Below are 20,982 nucleotides of genomic sequence, written 5' to 3'. Positions count from 1 at the left end.
TGACATCACAACTGTCTACTACACCAATAAGAAGAACAATCCCTTTCCCAGTCTTCATCTGGCAAGAAAACTTTAGCAGTTATACATGTAAATCCAAATCTAGAAGGAGAACACAAAGGCAAACTCACTCAACAGGAGACAAGATCAATAAAAGTTATAGTTTAAACCTGTGCTGACCAAAGAACTTATTTTTCACAGATTGACTTGCTCACAGACCTTTTTGCAGCCACCACAGGCCATGGTACAGAAACAGGTTTTCATTCTGGAATGCTTTTCTAATGCACGAAAGATATTGCTAGATGCCTTCATTTCCATTCTTCTGATCTCCAAGTAAATTGGAAATCAAAGGAGATGTAGCTGTCATGTCAATAGACATAGAGCATTTATTTCTGACAGTGCTGTTCAGAGACCACTGTGCTTAATCCCTTAACTCCTTTTTTGAGGCTTCCAATCTAGAGGCAACTTTAATAATAATCAGCTAATTAAAGCGTATAATTTTTTATTTCAGAGGGACTGTGCTATCCTTTTGCAAAATGGGAAGGGTTTGAACCCAAAAGGTTATCAACAGGCATATATATTTTACTGATTTTTTTAACCCTTCACCTCATAAAGGCCTTTCTCTTCTACGGTATTTTCTTTAAAATTTACAGCTTAACTGTGATTTCCATATAAAGGCATAAAAGGAGAATGAATATGTTAACAGTTATGTAGAGGACAGAGCAGTCTTTCTTCACCTTACAGTCACATCCAGGATTCATGAAAGACGTAGAAATGCATTCTTCTTCTCTAAATGTGTTAATTTGATATCACCCATGGCTGAATGAATTGCTGATAGGTCTTCTTTTTGAGTTTCTCATTGAAACTTCTCTTGGTATTTCTAAACTAAAGTGGCCTTTCTGATAGAATTATGAATCTGCTGTATCGATTGGCACTCTATTAAAGTATATTTTTATATAGAAATCCACTGTAGTAGTTTCTATACTGTAGACCTTTCAACATATAAATATCACACCATTTATTTGTAATTATAGGGAGAAACCACATATTCCTGGATAGAAAAGTAAGTTCAGTCACTAAGATAGTAAGATAGTAATTAAGTAAGATAGTAAGTTCAGTTGATACCTTCCTACTGAATGGCTCTATGAAAAGGCCTGTTTTTCAGGACATGACTGGGGTCAGGGGATTGCCGCATTTGGAGATCTACACAGTATCACTTGGTATTTCTCACCAGTTTTTCATAGACATGATTACCTGTTGAAATGCCGTGCTAATATTTAGTAGGGGAATAGTCTACCAGTACATGTTTACCTATGAGCACTTTGCCTGCTCTGCTTCTGGCAGAATATTATGTGTTAGTTTCCCACACAGGGAATGCATAAAAAATCCTGAAGAAGAACTAGTATTATTAAGAGTTTTCCCTGCGCACACCCATTGATCTTCCCCTAAGCCCCAGAGTCCCAGATGACTTCAGAGCTTTGTAGTCAAGGAGAATTGAAGAAATTTAAAGTGTCTTCTCCTTTTGAATAAGAGAAATCACATGCATGCATGATCTCTCACACTCCTGTGAAGTCTAGGGGTTTTTTTAAAGCAGTTCTGAACAAGTTCCACTGTTCGCAATCAAAAATGTCACATCCTTTCACGTATGAATATGCTAGTTTATATTTAAGAACAACAGTTGTTGGTAGGTGAATCTAGTCTTGCAGTGTCATCGTTATTGTAGGAAGTTTTAAAGAGGGCAAATGGAGCAGCTTCCTCCCTTCTATATCCTTGCTTATAAAAGAAATGTACAGTTTGCATTTGTTGTTACCCTAAAACCTAACTTTCAGTGGTCTCGAAAATCTGAGGCTCTGGGATTGCTACATCTACGATTTGGCAGCTCTTATTCAGATTTCCAGTAATTTTATTCCAGGAAAAAAATTGTCCCCTGCTAGGACAACATATTGTGCATCAGTTTCCTTCTGCAGGCAGACACTCTTTTTTGTATGCATAATGCACTGTTTCCATCTGAAACTGTAAAATAAAACTGGAATAGTAAAGTTGTATACTTTAGTACAACAAAAACAAAAATCGTAACAGTTATATATTTTAGTACAGTTGAAGAACAGATTTCGTTGTACTCTTATTATGTAGTTTGTTTTGCTGAGAAATACCCTACGGTCCATCTCCTCCTACATACTCACTCAATGCATTTTTAGTATTCCCTATTAAATAACCTTGAAAATTAACTTCTCCTGTTCCCCTCTATCATGTTATTTTGCAGCTATCCTTGCGGCAAACTTCACTTCTGTTCCTCCTACTCGCTGGCAAAGCTTCTTCCCGCAGGTTTACTTCTGTAGCTTTCCTCTTCATTTCACAATCTTAAAGATGAAACAAGAAGCTATTTGTTTCTTGTTTTGGGATATCTTAGACATTTTTCACACATGAAATAACAAGAACGCTGAGTGAGTTTTTCTCCCTGATGCTTCTGGAAGAGACTTTGAGACATTGTGGGCAGACCACTAGCATTTGCATCCCATACAGGAGATGTTTACTGTCAACAGAATGCTCATGTATCTCTCTGGATTTGACTTCAGCAGTTATCAACAAAAACAAAACATTAAACAAATAAACAATCCTAATGCAAAGTGCATTTTCTTGGGAACATATTTTGATTTTATATTTCTGGATGGCATAATCACAAACATCATACAGTATGTGTTCTAGGAGAAGCTGTAGATGAGCTATGAAGAATAAAAATATATAAAGATAAAAGGAAAAAGTAACAGTGTTTTTATATATTATAATTCTAACAAGGAAAAAATGACCCTAACTGTTTTTATGTGTTCCCCACCCTCAATTTTCCATAGTATAGTTTTCCTTTATCTATTTCCAGCAATTTAGGGAGTCACAAAGTAAGTATTGAAAAACTAATAATAATAATAATAATAATAATAATAATAATAATAATAATAATACTACACTCAGAGCAATCCTACCTCTGTAAAGGACAGGCTCTTTGTTTTTCTTGCCTAACATTTTATTACTAGGGATTCATGCATGACTTTACAGTCTTTGTTCTTCAGAGTACATCTGCTCCTGCTGTTTGTTCACCACCTGAAATCATAATCATTTGTTTGTGACATCACAATTAGTTACTGTGAAGATGATTAGATTGTCACCAACAGATGATTATGATTTCAGATGGTAAATGAGCAGCAGGAGCAGATGAACTCCCAAGGAACAAAGATACTTGATCTCATGCAATTTTCTCAGTAAAAAAAGAAAAAGCAGTGAGAAAAGAGCAAATAGATATTCAGAAGTTTCTTAAATCTGTGATGATAAAATTTGAACATTTTTCCATAAATAACATGTATTTTAGTATTTTTAAAAATCTACCTAAATAATAAGAGATTAAGAATATAAGAAAAATAAAAAATAGGAAAATACATGCGTGTTATTGTAAGCCCTAACTGAATGGTTACGTCAAATTCTTACTTAGATGTTTCTTTACTGGTTTTGTGGGAGAAAATAAATGCAAAATAAATCATGTATTTATGGAATTTTGCACAGTAATACAATTTCACTTTGGAGGAAACAAAATGTATGTGAACTTTATAGTTCTGGCCCTCACTAGTTTTATAAAGACTTCTTTTTATAGTCCTCTACATGTTTATTTTTCAACTGGGGATTTTGGTGAAGACGTCCAGTAGATAATTTAATACCCCAGTATTTCCATGAACAGTAACTGAAGTCTACAGTTTGGGAACAAAGTTTTTGTTTTGTATTTCAGACATTTTTAATTGGAGTTTATAAGTGTTACATTTTGCTGAAATATGTAATTCTTTTGGGTTTATTTAAAAGGTGATTTGCAGTGGATTGTATGCATTTTTGCTCACTAAGTACTGCTGTTTCCTTGGACATCACTTTTGAATTGCTTCCAAACTTACTAAACTTCATCAATTATAATACACTCTTGCTAAGAGTTAGATTGATACATTGCTAAACATTTGTTGAATTATTTGTCATTATGAATAGAAACCACAGTAAGAGGGGTTGACAACACCATGTATTTGATGAAGCACAGGCCACAGAACAGTAGTTTTCCATCTGTTTGGTCTGGGTTTTTTTGTTTTGTTTTGTGGGGTTTTTTTAGCAAACATACTGTCAGGTGAACATTATACCATTACTGTGTGTTTCAGGGAGCACTTCCATCAGCTAAGCCACTTGTCTATACTCTGTATGTCTCACGACTTTGGCTAGAGTCTCTTATAGCAGTTGGTTATGTTTAAATAACACCTTGCCTCTGTAGCTGCTGAGTTGATGTGCTAATTTTTTTTTGTTAAAAAAAAAGGATTCACCCCATCTTCTAGCAAGGGTCTTTCTTAGATAACTGTATTTTCTTTCTAACTGAAGACATAGGAAAATTAAATTTAGAAGCAGAGGAGATTTGTTCAATTTTGGTTTTCCCTGAGTTATTGAAGCTAGGAAGTCTATGCTGTATTTTCCATTATTAATGTGTCATTTAACGTGTTCCTTTTCAGTTTAATCTAGCAATGAGAATGAGATAATGTATCCAGAATAATACTAATTAAATACTTCTTGCATATATTTTTTGAAACAGTTGAAAAAAACTTCTGAAACACCTAACATTAAAAAACACCTCATATTAACAAAACAGGGAAGGGAGTGTGGTTATTTTTTCCTTGCTGTTTTGAGAACTAGTGGCAAGATCCAAATCAGCATTTTTGTGTGTAAGTGGGATTTGGGCACAACTCAGGTGTGTAAGATGACAACTGCAATTGGTCCTCCTCCTTTTCCTATGTTTCCCCTTTTGAGATGCTCAATTAGGTGCTTAATGTACTGCAAGTTTTGCATCTTCAGATGTAATGCTTTCTTTGCTGAGTTTAGAGTACAGAGTGTATTTCTAAAGTACCTAGTGTTTTAAACACGTGCACAGAAAGTTGGGAGACTTAGATTTAGTTTTTCTTCTTCACCAGAAGGAGAGTACTCATGGGGTGCAGAGTAATCTAGATAATAGCAGCTGCCTTTTGGAGATGTGTATCTAATATCATTATGACTTGCAGACAGAAAATAAAAAATCAGGTGCTGTCAAAATGCAAGAAATCCACAGAGAAGGAGTGATCTAAAGGAATCATGACTTTGTAGTCTGTCTGTTGATTAAAGCACTTGTGAGTGGAGGTGCAGATATGTATTCTGGTGTTCCCTGGCTGGTTTACAGATATTATATTCTACATATTTTAGACACAGGTTAAAAAAAAAAAGTGTTGCAAGCAGCCTGCCGCCTGGTTCTTGAGTAGTATGGATTGTGCATATGTAAGAAACATACACTTGGGCTGTGAGGCTTGTGGTTTGGATGCCCTCAGGCTGAGAAGGAACCCCAGTCAGCTTTCTAGGAGACTGCTTAACCATTAAACTCTTGATGTAGAAAATGTATAAAGAGGGAACAACCACCATGACAGCAGATAGCCAGCTCTGTGGGTAGAGATAATTTCAGAGAAATTATCCTTTCGCTTTTCCTGGTCCCCTGAAATTCCTATGTGAATTAAATTTGTTCAAGGTTGCTAGTCTATTCTTTTGGAAAAAACTGCATGTGAAATAGCAACACAGAGCTCTTTTTTGATGTTAACTCTCAAATTCAGATTTAATAATGTAATTCTGCAAACTATCTGCATTTGGATTTCTGTCTTCAGCCAAGCAAATGGAGCAGTATCACACAATTAACCTCAATACTGTGTTTCTCTAAATACTTTCACTTTTCTGAAGTCTTTTTGCCTTTTCCTACTCCCTTCCTCCCAACCTGGAAGCCACCGTGTACCTCACCCTTAGTCTAGGATAATAAAGTTGTTGAAGAATTAAATCACTTGAACTGAGGCTTTACTGCTGTCAGAACCAAGACTTAATTCTCCACTCTCTCCTCCATCCCCTTTCCTTTACATCAAACTTCTTATCCCTATGACTTCCACTCCCCCACCGCTTTCTCCTCCTCTGATTTGATCTTCACTCATACCTATGCTGTGCTTGTTGATGTCCCCCTTGACCTTCTTAGCTTCAGCAACCTCTCTATCCTTGTCCAGTAGACTTGCTCATTCTTTCATCTCTTCTGCGTGTGGGTCATGCCTTTGTTTTCATCATCACAATTCTTATTCCCCTCTTAATCTGTTAATGAATAGTCTTGCCTGCATAGGTCATCTCCGGTTGCACTTACGCACTCTCCTAATTGCTTTACCCCCTCAAAAATCACTTTCTTCTAGCTTTTACAAGCAGCTTCATGTGCCAGCTCACTAGCTTGATTTGCTCCTGCTCCAAATTTGCTGATCATCTTTACTGATAAGAATACTGTCCTTTCTTCTGCATTTAGGTTGGTTGTTTTCAGAGCCTGCTTCATCTTAATCTTAGGTTATCTTGTACACTGATCTATTGTTGGAAACTTATGATGCAGAAATTATCATGTAAAAATAGTGGTGTAGGTGTTTTGTCTGTCTATTTCATAGAATATCCTGTAGAAATTTCCCACTGCCAACACTAAGTCTTTTTTTTACCAAAATCTTATGTTCCCAAGCAGGAGTAAAGCTGTGGGGAGGTTTCAAAGGACTTCCTCACATGAGTTAAGCACCAAATGTTACAGAAATTTATACAATTTAAGTATTCTGCGATACTGCAATTTCCTATTTGGCTGTACAGAAAATGTTCCATAGAAATTAAGGATATCAAGAACTGACTTCATGAAGAACTAAATAGTATTTACTTCAGTGTCATGGTTATTTTAAGGTTAAATAAACTAGTATTTTAATGAGTGACTTTATATAACATCAGTTTGTTTAAGGTCATGTAGATGAGATCTTTTGATTGAAGGACATCGTGTAATGACAAAACATTTTTTCATGTCTGAATATTGCAGTAGCTGGTGACTTAGAAATACCACAGATAGCTGTATTAAGTAGGTAATGATTGCATCTTGGTATTTCAAGCCAAGATTGTGTGTAGACAATTACTGAGAACGCAGTGGCCATACTATTTGCCTATTCAATTGTTTGGCTGGCGTTTTCTGAGTTCCTACTGAGGTAATAAAACAAAATTTGAAAATATTCTAGTATATAAATAGGCTTTTACAGTGAGTGGAGTATAAAACAGTAATTTCTTTTTATGATAATATCTACATTTTTCAGTCTTGTTATTGAAATAGTTATTTGGTTTTGTAAATTCTCTTTTTTGCTCTCAGTGGATTTCTAATGGGCCATATTCTAGGGCATGTTGAGAACCTGCCAGTTCTATGGAGGAATTATTGCTTGTGGAAGTCCTCCATGTCTCTTAAGGTTTTGTCATTTTAACTTAGATAATAGTGAAGTCAAGATTAGACCTGGGTCTAACTTTTCCTGCTTAATGCCTTACTACAAGATTTTGCCACGTACTTTAAGCAGCACAATGTGAGGCGGCGGCTTTACTCAATGTGAATACAGGTAGCATAATCTGAAAGAAAGCTTTTGGTGGATTATCTATCAAGTATTTCATTCAGTTTCAAAAATAGTGATTCTCTCTTTGTGATAGGTCATTTCAAATATCAGGGTGTTAAACTTTATGAGCATGTCATATACAGAATTATATCATGGTTTACCTTGCATCATTACACAAGCCATGAAAGCACTCCTTCATGCTGGTGCCCCATATCACTGGTTGTAGTGCAGGGAAGAGCATGTGCTCTTCAGCGGTGTCAGGGGGAGTCATACACCAGCTGACACTGCTTCTGATGCACCAACAAGTATAGCTTTCCTGTAGGACAGGTGAGAGCCTAGGGAGAAAATTGTAATTCTCTGAGAAAGAATAAAGTTGTGGTTTAAACCAAGTATATTTGGTGATATTGTCAGTCGTTCTCCTTCCTCATCCCATTCTCCATGCAGAAAGTCCCTCCGATGGTTAGTTTTGTTTTCCATGAACTCCAGAAGGGATGAAGGTCCAGACAGTGGAGGACCCTTTTGTAGAAAGGTCCCCAGGGGACCCTAAAGAGAAAGGGTTAGGGATAAAAATAACACCACTCCAACATATCTTTTGGAGACTGCCTCTATTACTGCTGCTATGAAAAGAAGTGGAATCAAAGCACTAAGATTACACTTCAAGGGGAAGGCTTGTGAAGGATAGTTGGGCCATTTTGTATCTTAATTGTACACTTGCCTTGGAGTCTAAACTGTTTTGCAGTTGTCTGATATGTGACAGCAAAATTAGACAATGGAAGATCAAGACATTTACTCTTAGGTAAGAGAGGTCTTTGGTGTGGAGTTTTCGGAGACTTCAGAAGATTATGAGAGACTGCTAACAATTACCGCCAAGGATGAATAAGACATGTTTTTCAAATGTTAGTGATTACGTTGCATAGCTAGCCTGCATGTTTTCGTAGCACATTTGCCCACAGGTTTAAATAATATAAATGGAAATCATTTTAACATGTTTCATGAATGTACCTCTAAGTTAATGTCCAGCAGAAGGTGCAATGGTCTAAATGGTAGTATTATAGATCCTGTGACTCCAAATAATTACAGTGCTACCTTTGGAGTATGGTGAAGTTAATATGGGATAAGTATTTAGTGGACATAAAAATCCAAAATTTTTTTTAGCTGAAAGACTAACAAAAATATGAAAATATTCACCTAGAAGTGTTCTCCTGCAATGCATAAAGGTGTTAGAGGACAGTATTTCTTTCTCCCATGTTTTTTTATTAAAGTGCTTGTTTCAAGACTAATTACAATAATTTCTGAAGAGTTCTTTTGTTCTTACACTTACTCTGTTGATGTCACACTCCTTGTCTTGTGATAACAGCTTTACTACTGTAACTAAACTATTATATATATACACACTCTTCTACAATTCAACAGAGTTGAAGTAAGCAGACAAGAGTGAGGAATGATATTAAAAAAATCCTCATTAATATATTAAAAATAGATAATGAATTACACTTAATATATGCTTGATAGAAGTTTTCAGAGAGACCAAGTTTTTATTGGCTTTTTAAAACAAGTTTGTAAGAAGCTTCATGAAACATAGGCCCTGAATATAAAAAGTTAATAGCTTGCAACTATATTAATGCAATGTCTGGAATATTACATTACTTTGTTTCCAGAGATAATCAATGATGGTAATATAATATCTGCCTCTCAGAGCCTATGTATGATTTAAATTAATTATTGCTTACAAAGCACTTTGAAGTCTTTAGCAGAAAGGTGTTGCATAAGTGTAAAAGTACTATTATTAATTTAACATCACCATTAGAGTAAAGTCAGTACTTTAGGAGCATTTGCTATACTCTGCTCAATATCTTTTTATTCATCATATGCTGCATATTAGTTATTTTAACATTTAGAAAGCTTAGTAATCTGGAAGTATTCCAAACCATTGTTCCAGACAGCAGTTAGATATTTGGGTGGATCATGTAAAAACAGTGAAATGGCTGAGAAAGCATGTAAAATGTTTGTTTTAAGTAATATTACATCAATGGAACAGACATCTGCAGCACTGGACTTGATTTTAAACTTCTTTAAACTTTTTTTAAGTTAATGTTGTACTATGTTTTTCTAAAATTGAGCTGGGGGGCTAATATACTATTTCTAAACAAGTATACTGTTTTACCTTTTGTTCAATTTTCATTTCTGTTTCTCAAATATTTATAGGAAATCAGCTTTGCAGTGGGCAGATCTTAGGAGGTGGTGAACACCTGCCACTCAATATTATTGTTGCTGTTCGGTTTTGTAACCTAATGTCAACTGTCAATATCTGTATTATCTATTTTAATTTTCATTCATGTTTTCTCTTGTATAAGACTATTTAAAAATATGAGCAGTGATAGCCCTTGGAACTTAGAGCCTCAGAAAAAAGGGTGTAAAATCACTCTTATCATATAGTCATTATGTGCTATAAAATAATGCTGCTTGTTTACCCAGTTGTTGTTATCTATAAAGTTATATTCTAAATTGTCCCAAATGGAGAAAAAGAAATTTTAGGGACCCTGTCCTCCATCTTTCCCAGTAGCATTCTCTTGAATTTGTGCTTAGCTCTAGAGTTCAGCACAGGGTCCACTGGCTTTGGAGCCAGTTGTAAGACTGGGTAAAACACCTTTAGAGTCCAACCAGGCTCCCCAGCCCCAGGAAGGTAGGTGGGGAGAGCAATCAGGTGAATAACAGATACTTCTTTGTGAATGGTATATGCTGATGTTCCAGTTTTCTGAAAGCAATATTAATTTAAAAGCCAAATGTGTGAGTAAATCAATTAAAAGATTCACCTGTAAGCACTTTGCTGAGTCAGCAGTGAGGAAGTTCGATTTTCACCATGTACTTGAAAATGAGGATATTAATTACTGGTAATATTTTTTGAGTGTTCTCCTTGTGGTAGACATTGTATTTAAAATACTATTAGGATTAGAGGAATCCTTTCTAGGTAACTGGAAATTAATTTTCTTCTCTTCTTTGAATTTATTCTACATTTTGAGATGAATTTAATATGTACTGTGAATGAATTAAGCATTGAACCCTTTGATTTCTCTTGGGATTACTAAATCAGTTAACAAATAGGGTTATCAATCCTAGAATGAAATGCCATATGGCTCAGGTTCACCCATGTTATTTTCAGATATATGCTAGAAGATTAAAATATGCTATTAATATGAAATTACACATTTCAACCTCATTTTTCAATTTATTAATAATAAGAAAGAGCTTTTCCTCTTATATCAGCAAACTGGGTACTCATGTTTCCAACAAATGCTTCATTGTATATGAAAACTAGCAAACTTCAGCCTTAATTCTGCACGTTTCCACGCACAGGAATATCAGCAAAATTGATCAAGTATGTACTCCTGGTTTTAAGCAGGTTTAGGGCTGAGATGTTTTCTAAAAATATATTAAAAAATTTGAAATGTAAACAAATTATCCCTAATTTACATGTCACTGGAAATATTTAAAAGTAATTCACATGAATAAATTTAGATCTTCTTAGTGTTTACCCTAACTCCTATTGATATTAATGATGACACATGCTTTCCTTGTTCAGTATAAATGTTGTCCAAGGCAAGTAGCTATTTGCAAACTATAGGATGCCATATAGGCAGCTAAATAAATAAATAAATAAATAATAAATTTCTCTTCATTGAAGAGCAGTCAGTCACATAAGAGTCATTATCACAGTAACGATGTGGCTGCAGGGCAATTTAAGGTTATTTAAACACAGGCTGCCGTTGTAATTCAGCGAACACTTTAAGCCAGCACTTGAGGCAGTGCTGCTACCACAAGAAGCCATCCTGCCCTTCTTTTGCCTCCAACAGCTCATTCTCATGAGCATCACTGCATGGTCCTACAGGTGCTGGTGCTGGGACAAGCAATAGTGCAGCTGGAGAGTACAAACAGCAGCTGTAGGTAGGAGAGAAAAGAACTACTTCTAGTGGCAACAAGTGCTGACATAGGCTAATTTAAGTTATCTGTGAAATAACAGCCTAAATTATTGTACCAGGTAGGAGGCAGAAGATTGTAGTGAAATAATGATTGTGCTACTATTTTGAAGTAGCGCTGTTCCTTGTGGTTTGTAGATCTCCAAACCTTATTTGTTCATGTTGTGTATTCTGTACTAGCCGCAAGCCCAGGTTTGTGCCTTCTTAAAAAGAGGGGGGGAAGAGGAAGAAGAGGGACACTTCAGATCTGCTTTGTTTCTAAATAAATAATGTAATTCATTTACAGTTACTGTGGAAAAAAAAGATATGGCTTCTAAATGCTTACTTTGCTTTCCACTGCAAAATACGTTAATTAAAATTGTCTACACGTCAAACCCATTTTTGAGTAATGAGAATGATCTTTGTTTTTATTTTCAGCGCCAAAGGGAATACTCCATCTCTCTCCTGATGTTTATCAAGAGATGGAAGCAAGCCGCAACAAATCAGCCCCTGGTACCACTGTAAGCTATTTGTCGTCCAAAGAAATGAGCCAGACTTCTAGCTCTTTCTTCAGCATATCTCCTACAACAAATAGCACAGCTACGATTGCCAGGGAACTTCTCATGAATGGAACGTCCCCAACTGCCGAAGCCATAGGTCTAAAAGGAATATCTCCTGCTTCCCCCTGTTCTGCAGTGCAGCCTTCAAAACAGCTGGAGTATTTGGCAAGGATTCAAGGCTTTCAGGTATGGGAGGGGGAAAATGAAGCTCTTCAGCCAGAATCATAGCATTGCCATCAAGGTTTCACTCTTGCCCTCTTGAATGTGGGCATGCATGTAACTTATCTTGTAAAATTAGCTGGTGTCCAAGGCAGTTTCTGGGTCCAGGAGATACAACCCTGCACCAATATACATGTCCCTCCTTCTCTTTTTTGTTCCTTCCTTCCATTCACCTTACTGCAGGCCATCTTTCTCTTCTTTGTTTATTCTCCTTAAATAATTACAGGCTTAAATTATGCTTTTTACTTGCACTTCTTTGAGAGTCTTCACCTCTTGGCATTAGAAGCTTTACATACTGCTCTGGCGTTGGTTTCTCTCTTCAACTGATCCAGAAGGTACTGACGCACCACCTTAACTTTGCATTTGTCTTCTGGGCTGGGTCGTTAAAGCCAGCTTCCCCCCTGCACCTCTTAGTTGTAACCTGTAGAACGTTTTGATCAGAAGGTGCAGCCTAGGAGCAGACCTGGTGCCAGAGCAATGCAGAATGTTTATGACATCACAGTCAATACTAGAGAATGTAAGATGAACCATGCTGGGTCAGCACATGAGTCCTTCAGCACTGATAACCTGTATCCAGCAATGGCAAGTACCCTACATTTCATGGGACAGTAGCAGCCTCTGTAGTACATCCAGTCTTTTCTGCAGTGTGGAAGAAGGGAAAAGGAAGCCTCTTCCCAATCACCATTACATGCAAAATTACACGTGTATATGGGTAGTAGCTCATTTTACTCTGTTGCACCATTGGGGAATAGGACCAGCTATATAGAAATATTGTTTTTCCTGTCATAGGTTTTTGTTTTGGTTTGGTTTTTTCCTTTTCAGAGTTGTGAATTTGTTTCATTTGAAAAGTTGGTTTCGTGTGTTCTAGCATATGTAATTTGATCATGTAACCAAATTCTGGAAATGGGAGGTTTCTTTTAGAACTTTTGCATGCCTGATAATGATTTTTTTCATCGCAGCCCATGTAATTTACCAAGTATGCAGTTGTTGGAAGTGAAGGAGGCTGCTAGCACTCGAGAAATAGTGTCAGATGTTCTGTTGGCATAAGCAGCATAGTTAAATTACATTTGCATACATCAGATATCACCAGTTGTGGATTTGACCTAACGCTGTTTCTGTCTAAAGTGTACGTTCAGCTTTCTTTTGGTCTTTATTTTTAAAATGTCATTTTTGATTCATTAGTTTGGATGTCTCTTAATGCAAGAAACGGTAAAAGCCTAAGTCTCACTGTAGTAGAGTTAAGCTGCTAATAGGAATTCAGTTTTCCTGAGTTCCATTTGTTACCTGCCTGCAGTAGAAACAGATGAATTCTGATGAAAAGAAATTCAATCCATGAAGTTTTCACTGCTCACTTTCACATCTTGTCAGATTGCTTGTGTCTACTAGTAACACTTTATTTTCATAGAACCGATGCACAATTTATGTTACTGTTTTGATTCCTACTTGCCTACAGTATGTGGTTACTGTAAAATGATTAGTTGTGTTTTTCCTGTTTTTTTCATGTTTTGATTCTAGATGCTTATGTAGAAATTGTTTTTAAAGGGTCTTACCTTGAGCCAAAAAATATAATCCATTTCATCCGTAAACTAGACTACTACTTTTTACTTGGCCCTGATACAAACCAAGCAGTTTGGTAGAGAATCTCGATTATTAACATCAGTCCGCTGGGTATGTCACTGATGGTTTTACATCATCTTAGCATGCTTTTTAACACCTCGCTTGAATAAACCTGGTATTGATGTGAAACTCTGCCACTGCTGGGTGGCTCATCTGAGGTGGAGCAGTGAACAGAATCTCTGTGGGAAATGGCTCAGTGGCCTGTCAGGTGCATATCACAGGTCTCTTCACCATTTCAGCCTAGAAAGCTCTTTGTGTTTAAGAGTTTAAAAGCCGATTTCTTTACAGGTTAACTTTCTCAGGCATATTTACTAAGCAGAAAACTACTGCATTTGCAAACAGCTAGCTTGTTTCATGTTTCCTGAATGACCCAAAATGATTTTAAATTGTAGCATGTATTTGTATTCTGGTCCGGATGATAACCATAGTTTTGTCTTTCATTGAAGAACGTATACATTCTGTTCTGTTACAATGTATTTTTGAATTTTTAAAAAAATCAATAAATACTCATATGATGTTTCATTTGTAAATGTAAAAAAATGTTATTTTCTTATTTGAATGGGTTTTTTAAACTTCTTTAGCTGCAGGGGACGTCTTTAAAATGTGGTTACTTAATTTAAATTCTTCTGAACTGTTTGTATATGATCTCAGCCATGTTCTATTGTAAGCCTTTAATATTAAGAGTTATTGGGACCAATCTATGGAAAAGTACTAAAAAATTATATTTTTATGGTTTATGACTTATTATTCTAAAGATACTTGTAATTGATAAGCAGTAGCTCATTGTCACTGGAAAACAGGTGTTTAGCTTGGATACTTTCAAGGCTCAGGCTTCAAATTACCAGCAATAATTAAACACAAATACTTAAAGCAAGCCTTTACAAACTCTGAATAAAGCATTTTTAGTGCTTGCTTCATATTTATGAATACGATCTACCAGTTAATTCTTTTGCAGTCTTTGCCCAGAGATTGTTTAAAGGAAAATTCAGCTTTGGTAAAATTGTTATTTTTAAGTGACTGTGGTATTTTGGTCATTGTTTTGTAACTAGATTAGGAAAGTTACAGTTATTTCTGCTGACTGTTTAAGTGCAGTAAATTATTCAGAGAGTTTGTTTAAATGGAAACATTTAGAGAAGCTGTTTACATGTGAATAACATGAGCCTCCAGTTTTTGCTGAGGCAAAACACAAGTTGCAGGTAGTCCAATAGGAAATTCCCCTGGGAGTTTCCATGAAGCAAAGATCATAAAACTTAAAAAAGCCATGACTGAGTGCCCACAGTCAGTCTCAGTGCGCGGCTGCAGCCATACTTGGCTTGCTGCATTGGCAGGATTTAGCAATCTTAACTTTTTCTCTGTAGTGACTACATAATAAAACCTCACACAGGATATAGTTTCTATGTGATGTATTCCTTTGATTGCAATGGTTACACAATTTATATCTTTTTTTCCCCTCCTCTACATTTGTTCAGTGCTTAACTGTTCCATTTTATACATTGATGGATTTAAATGTTTTGGGGCATTTCCAAATGTTTCTCATTTCCCCAACCAGTAGCAAAGACATACATTTCTGAGTGACTGCACGCACAAGAGAAGTTCTGCTGGACACTCTCGAGTCAGGTTTACTTGTGGCACATACATTTTAGCTTATGGTTTTGAGTTGTCGGCAGAGGTGGGCCTAAACTAAATTTCCACACTTTGTACGAGGGTTGACACTGAGCTCAAACCCTTCCCTACAGTGGCTTTAAACAAAACAAACACTCATTTTGCTTTGTTGGAGGTTGGATTTGGAAATCAGTCTAGGAGTGCTTGGATCTCACTGCTGAGATACTTATGTGAGGAAAATTTCAGGGAAATTCAACCCTCAGTGAATTTCAAGGAAAGAATGTAATTGCAAATTTCTTGGAGCAGGTCAAACTTCAAAAAGCACCTAAAAACCATTTTCAAATTTGCCACATGCACTATAGATGCTAATAGCAAGTCATTTAGAGGTGTAAAATCATCTAAAAAGGTGGATGCTTCTTGGGATTTTCATAAACATCTGTGCAGATTAGGTACCTGACTTTCGGTTCACTTGTAAGCCTGGGCACCCTACACAGTGTTTTGCAAATTTGGGCTGTTGTCCCACACTGTGAACTCATTGCCTGAAGTCAGTCATAACTTTGAGACTTCTGCCCTGTACTGTGTTGTCTGATGCAGACATGTCCTCATGTGCTGTGGGTTGTCATTCTGGTGTGAGTGATAATTGTACTTTCCTCAGTGTCTTCTCACCGCTTTTGCTGAAGGATGTAGTCGCTGACAGGAAGAGCAAAAAGGGGCAAGTCTGGCTTCTTCAGACTTGGCATAGTATGTGAAACAGCCATCAGCCGTAGCTTAGACCGTGCTGTGACCGTTTCCTGGTCTCTCTCAGATTTAGCTGTGGCTGCTAACGAGTGCAGCACCACAGAACTGGTGCCTGGCTTCCCAAGTGAAGGACGGTGGATGACCTTCGCATCTGTCCTGCCTGAATTTGCGAAGGTTTGTGAATCCCAATCCTGTTTTTACCCAAGATCTCTTTCTCTTTGACCAATAATAGCCCATGTGAACCTCATGAAGATCAACAAGGCCAAGTGCAAGGTCCTGCACATAGGTTGGGGCAATCCCAAGCGCAAATACAGGCTGGGCAATGGGTGGATTAAGAACAGCCCTGCGGAGAAGGACTTGGGGGTATTAGTGGATGAAAAACTGAGTATGAGCCAGCAATGTGCGCTCGCAGCCCAGAAAGCCAACCGTATCCTGGGCTGCATCAAAAGAAGCATGACCAGCAGGTCGAGGGAGGTGGTTCTCCTCCTCTGTTCTGCTCTCATGAGACCCTACCCAGAGTACTGCATTCAGCTCTGGGGCCCCCAACATAAGAAGGACATGGACTTGCTCAAGTGGGTCCAGAGGAGAGCCACAAAGATAATCAGGAGGCTGGAGCACGTCTCCTATGAAGACAGGCTGAGAGAGTTGGGGTTGTTCAGCCTGGAGAAGAGAAGGCCCCAGGGAGACCTTATAGCAGCTTTCCTGTACCTAAAAGGGGCCTACAAGAAAGCCAGAGAGGGACTTTTTACAAGGGCATGCAGTGATAGGACAAGGGGTAATGGCTTTAAACTGAAAGAGGGTAGATTTAGCTCAGATGTAAGGAAGAAATTCTTTACTGTGAGGGTGGTGAGGCACTGGAACAGGTTGCCCAGAGAGGTTGTGGCTGGCCCATCCCTGGAAGTGTTCAAGGCCAGGTTGGATGGGGCTTTGAGCAACCTGGTCTAGTGGAAGGTGGCAGGGGCTTGGAACTAGATGATCTTTAAGGTCTCTTCCAACCCAAACCATTCTATGATTCAGTGATTCTATAATATCAGGTTCACTGTCAGAACTTGTTGACAGTGTTCATGACAGTTAAATAGTTCCTGGTCTTTTTAATAATGAAGAATTTGGGCCTGAAACTCTTTCTCAAGCAGATCGAGACACAGTCATGAAAATCAGATTTGAGTTCAGTGGGAATTTTTAATACAAAAGGAATGAACGAGGGATTCAGGGTTAAGCCTGAAGGAAATAATTGAGGTATAAATTATTATCATCACATCACAACTTTCATATCTTGAAATTTGATGCAGTTGCCTTTATGTTCCTTCATTAACCTTTTGTGTCCAAGTATTCTGACTCATTGATGATGGCTGAAATAACCATTTCAATTCAAAAGTTCTTTTCCAAAGCAGGTCACAATTAAGAAATGTTGCTTACTTAGTTAAATTAAAATTCATTAGACTTCACTAGATGGAAGCAGCTTTTCTTTTGTTAGTTCTTGTTCATTACATGACCCAGCAAAATATGCATACTTAATTTGCAAGAGCTCCCCGGGATTCTTGACATTAGCTATCTCCCTCCTTCTTTCTTACCTCTGAAGCTGTTTTTTACCTCAGTAAAAGCAACATCTTATCCCTTTTCAGTCTATCTTTTTCTCTTCCCACAGCAAGCGGATTTTCTTCAATTGAAGTTTCATTTGTCTTTGCCAGCACATCAGGATATTTCTTTTTTATGATCTTCAGTATAACTTAGGACTGGAAAACTAAGACCAGATTGTTTACTTGTACAGGTTGTATCTCTGAAGGCAACAGATTGACACACCAGTTGTGGATTTGGGTAACAGGACTGCGGTTCGAAATTTTCCACAAACTTGTCACATTCACAAAAAAAGCCATGATAAATAAGATGGAGAAGGCTACAGCAAGACATTTACCAGTATCTTGAGCTCTTGAAGAGCACATATCTCTGAACTAGCTTTGAAAATTGAAAGAATTCATTGGTACAGATTGCAAGGTTGGGGGGGGGGGGGGAAGAAGGGGAAAAACCCCAAGCATTCCCCATTGACTCCAGATTCAAATAGCTACAGTAAAGGAAATTATGAGACTTTCTTTATTGTTCCGGTGAGTAGAAATAAGGTGAAAGCATTCTGAGAAAAGCTTGGTATCGCATCTCATTCTAAGCAGAATCTTCCTGCTGAGGAGGCCAATGGGCAGAAATGAAAACACACTAACCAAGAATGCTGTGATGGAGGTGAAAGCTTCAATAAAGGCCTTTGAAGCAGCACGTTAAAGTGAAGCTTCCATGGCTTCCCAGAAAATCAGTGGGCATTTCCTGTCCCTGGCTCTCTGATGGGCTAAGGACTACCTTCCCATCCCAAATGTCCTGTCTCAGTTTTTACAACAGACGAGCTTTTTTTTGTTGTTGTTTTCACTTCTGTTCCTCTTTCAGGATAGGAAGCAGCAACTTCCCTTTGCTTCTTTCAGCCTTTCTCATGGCTCACTGCTTTGCATAAAGTGGCCCTCCACTGTGTCATTCACCTTCATTCTTCCTCCGTAGTTATCTACTGAGCCTACACTACAAAAGTTTTAGTTAGAAGTTTAATCGTTTTGTGGTGATTTTGTTCAAGTGATCATTTATTTAGGGGTGAAATGGAGCTGAGCGGTGGTAAACTGAACAAAAACCAAACCATCTCTTATGAGTCATGAATGGCTGATGTGATTTTCCTCAGATTCCCCCAAATCACTTTTGAGAAAAAAAAAAGTAAAGTTTTACTGTGTTTTGCGGGGAAGGGTTCTATGTACTGAATCTATTATAATGAATATAGTTGTAACTATAGTATTAGTTGTCAGAGTCTATTTTCAAAGTTCCCTGCAGAGGAATGAATCAAAAGGTATGTTTTAGCAAGTCTCCAGCAAAAGCCAATAAGGGAGAGTGTAGCAAGTGCTAAAAACTAGAATGTAAACCCAGATGATACTGTTCTGTGCTTGACCATGTCAGCTGCAGAAAGGTTTGTGGCCACTGTCACCTTGGGACTGGAACACCAGAAAATGGGCTAGTTCTGGGGAGTACAAAAGTCTCATCACTCATTCAAATTAGAAAAACCTAACAACAATTAAAGGAAGCTTTTGAAATTATAACATCAGGCTTGCTGGCATCATTAATGTAAAACGGATTTGAAGGCTATGTCAACAAACTGTTTTTATATAAATGCTTTCTTGAAGAAGATCTTATCTCCAAAAATCAGGAAAATTAGGATATTAAAAAATGAAGATGTTTGTAAAATAATGTTAGTGAATACTTTTGAAATAAGGCTGTTAAAGCAAATATTGCTTCATCCACATTTGGCGTCAACCCCCCCTATAATTCTATGTATATAACTGCATCTAACACCCCCCCCCCGCCCCGCCCAAGGCATTGGAGACTTCTTTCCCAGCAGAATTGACCAGACTGCAAATATTAGTGAAATTTTTCTAAAATAGTAGTGTACAGTCAGGCCCAGAGGTAACTGTGATCAGCTGATTTGCTTTAATTTTAACACTCAAAAGGCGGTGGGAATTAATGACATTTATATTTAAAAATAAGTACTCATGAAACCCCTTGAAGTAGCTTGAGAGTGACTGTGCTGCTGTGTATTATCAATACCAGCTTCTGCAAAACAAGCTGTGGAGTCGGGCTTTTGGTTCCTGTCCCAGTGCCTTGGGTCTTAGTCAAGTTCACTAGCACTGTACCTGCTTATTGGTCAGATGGGTTTCTGTAAAATGATGTGTGGAATGATGTTGTGCTCTGTCATCACTGAAAGTGTTGAAATCTGAGCTTTTGCAGAAGGGTATTTATTATCTTCCAGTGTGTTTGTACTATGCCATGCTCAATGACCAGTACAATAATCTCAGCAGCGATGTTTGTCTCTTACCCACAGGGAGTTTAAACACCTTTAGAAATGGTTGACAAAGTCCTCATTATCTCAGTTTCTGTCTCTTCTGGATACTTTTTTTTTTCCTAATGTGAAGTTTGCACTTTCACCAATTACCAAACTATTGCCTGATGTTCAAATTACTATAGACTTTTGTTGTGGGTTAACCCTGGTGGGCAGCTTAAGCCCCACACAGCTGCTTGCTGACTCCCCTGCAGTGGGATGAGGGAAAGAATCAGAAAGGCATGAGTGAGAAAACTCATGGGTTGAGATAAAGACAAAAGCTGTGTGTGCAAGCAAAGCAAAACAAGGAATTAATTCACTGCTTCCCATTGGCAGGCAGGTGTTCAGCCATCTCCAGGAAAGCAGGGCTCCATCATGTATAATGGTGACTTGGGAACACAGATGTCATAACACCGAGTGTACCCCCTTCCTCTTTCTTTCCCTAGCTTTTATTGCCAAGCAGGATGTCATAGGTGTGGGATATCCCTTGGGTCAGTTGGGGTCAGCTGTCCCGGCTGTGTCCCCTCCCAACTTCTTGTGCCCCCCCAGCCTCCTTGCTGGCAGGGCAGTGTGAGAAGCAGAAAAGGCCTTGATGCTGTGCAAGCACTGCTGAGCAATAGCTAAAACATCGGTGTGTTATCAGTGCTGTTTTGGTCACAAAGCCAAAATTTAGCACTATACAAGCTTCTGTGAAGAAAATCAGCTCCATCCCAGCCAAAACTAGTATAATCTCCACCCCTTCTTCCATACCATTTACGTCATGCTCAGGACCCACACTATTCAATAGATCCTCATTTACCCCCCCCTCCCCCCAGCACTTCCCATCCTTTGATATATACACAGATATCATTCCCTTAGTCTATGGGTCACCACTTTACAAAGTCCACAAAATGTCCATTGAGTCCATTCAGTCCATGTTTACTCCATCTGTTATGGTGGACACTCAGGAC

The 20,982-nt window shown here is 37.8% G+C and overlaps 2 protein-coding genes across 6 annotated transcripts in view; both read left to right on the top strand.

Moving 5' to 3' along the window:
* The window catches only part of RPL7 (ribosomal protein L7), a 197,424-nt gene that overhangs the window by 26,846 nt on the left and 149,596 nt on the right, over window positions 1–20,982 (top strand). The gene's annotated exons all lie outside the window — the stretch shown is intronic.
* The window catches only part of STAU2 (staufen double-stranded RNA binding protein 2), a 156,329-nt gene that overhangs the window by 61,905 nt on the left and 73,442 nt on the right, over window positions 1–20,982 (top strand). For all 4 annotated transcript variants that reach the window (XR_011324046.1, XM_069779523.1, XM_069779521.1 and 1 more), the window contains one exon: window positions 11,843–12,150. Coding sequence is in view for 3 of the 4 variants with exons in the window: in XM_069779523.1 (XP_069635624.1) it covers window positions 11,843–12,150 (308 nt within the window). In the remaining variant the exon portion in view is untranslated. The remainder of the gene's footprint in view (window positions 1–11,842; window positions 12,151–20,982) is intronic.

The sequence above is a fragment of the Haliaeetus albicilla genome, chromosome 3 (genome assembly GCF_947461875.1).
Source record: "Haliaeetus albicilla chromosome 3, bHalAlb1.1, whole genome shotgun sequence".
In the NCBI taxonomy this organism is placed as follows: domain Eukaryota; kingdom Metazoa; phylum Chordata; class Aves; order Accipitriformes; family Accipitridae; genus Haliaeetus; species Haliaeetus albicilla.
This window is presented reverse-complemented; position numbering and strand designations above follow the sequence as displayed.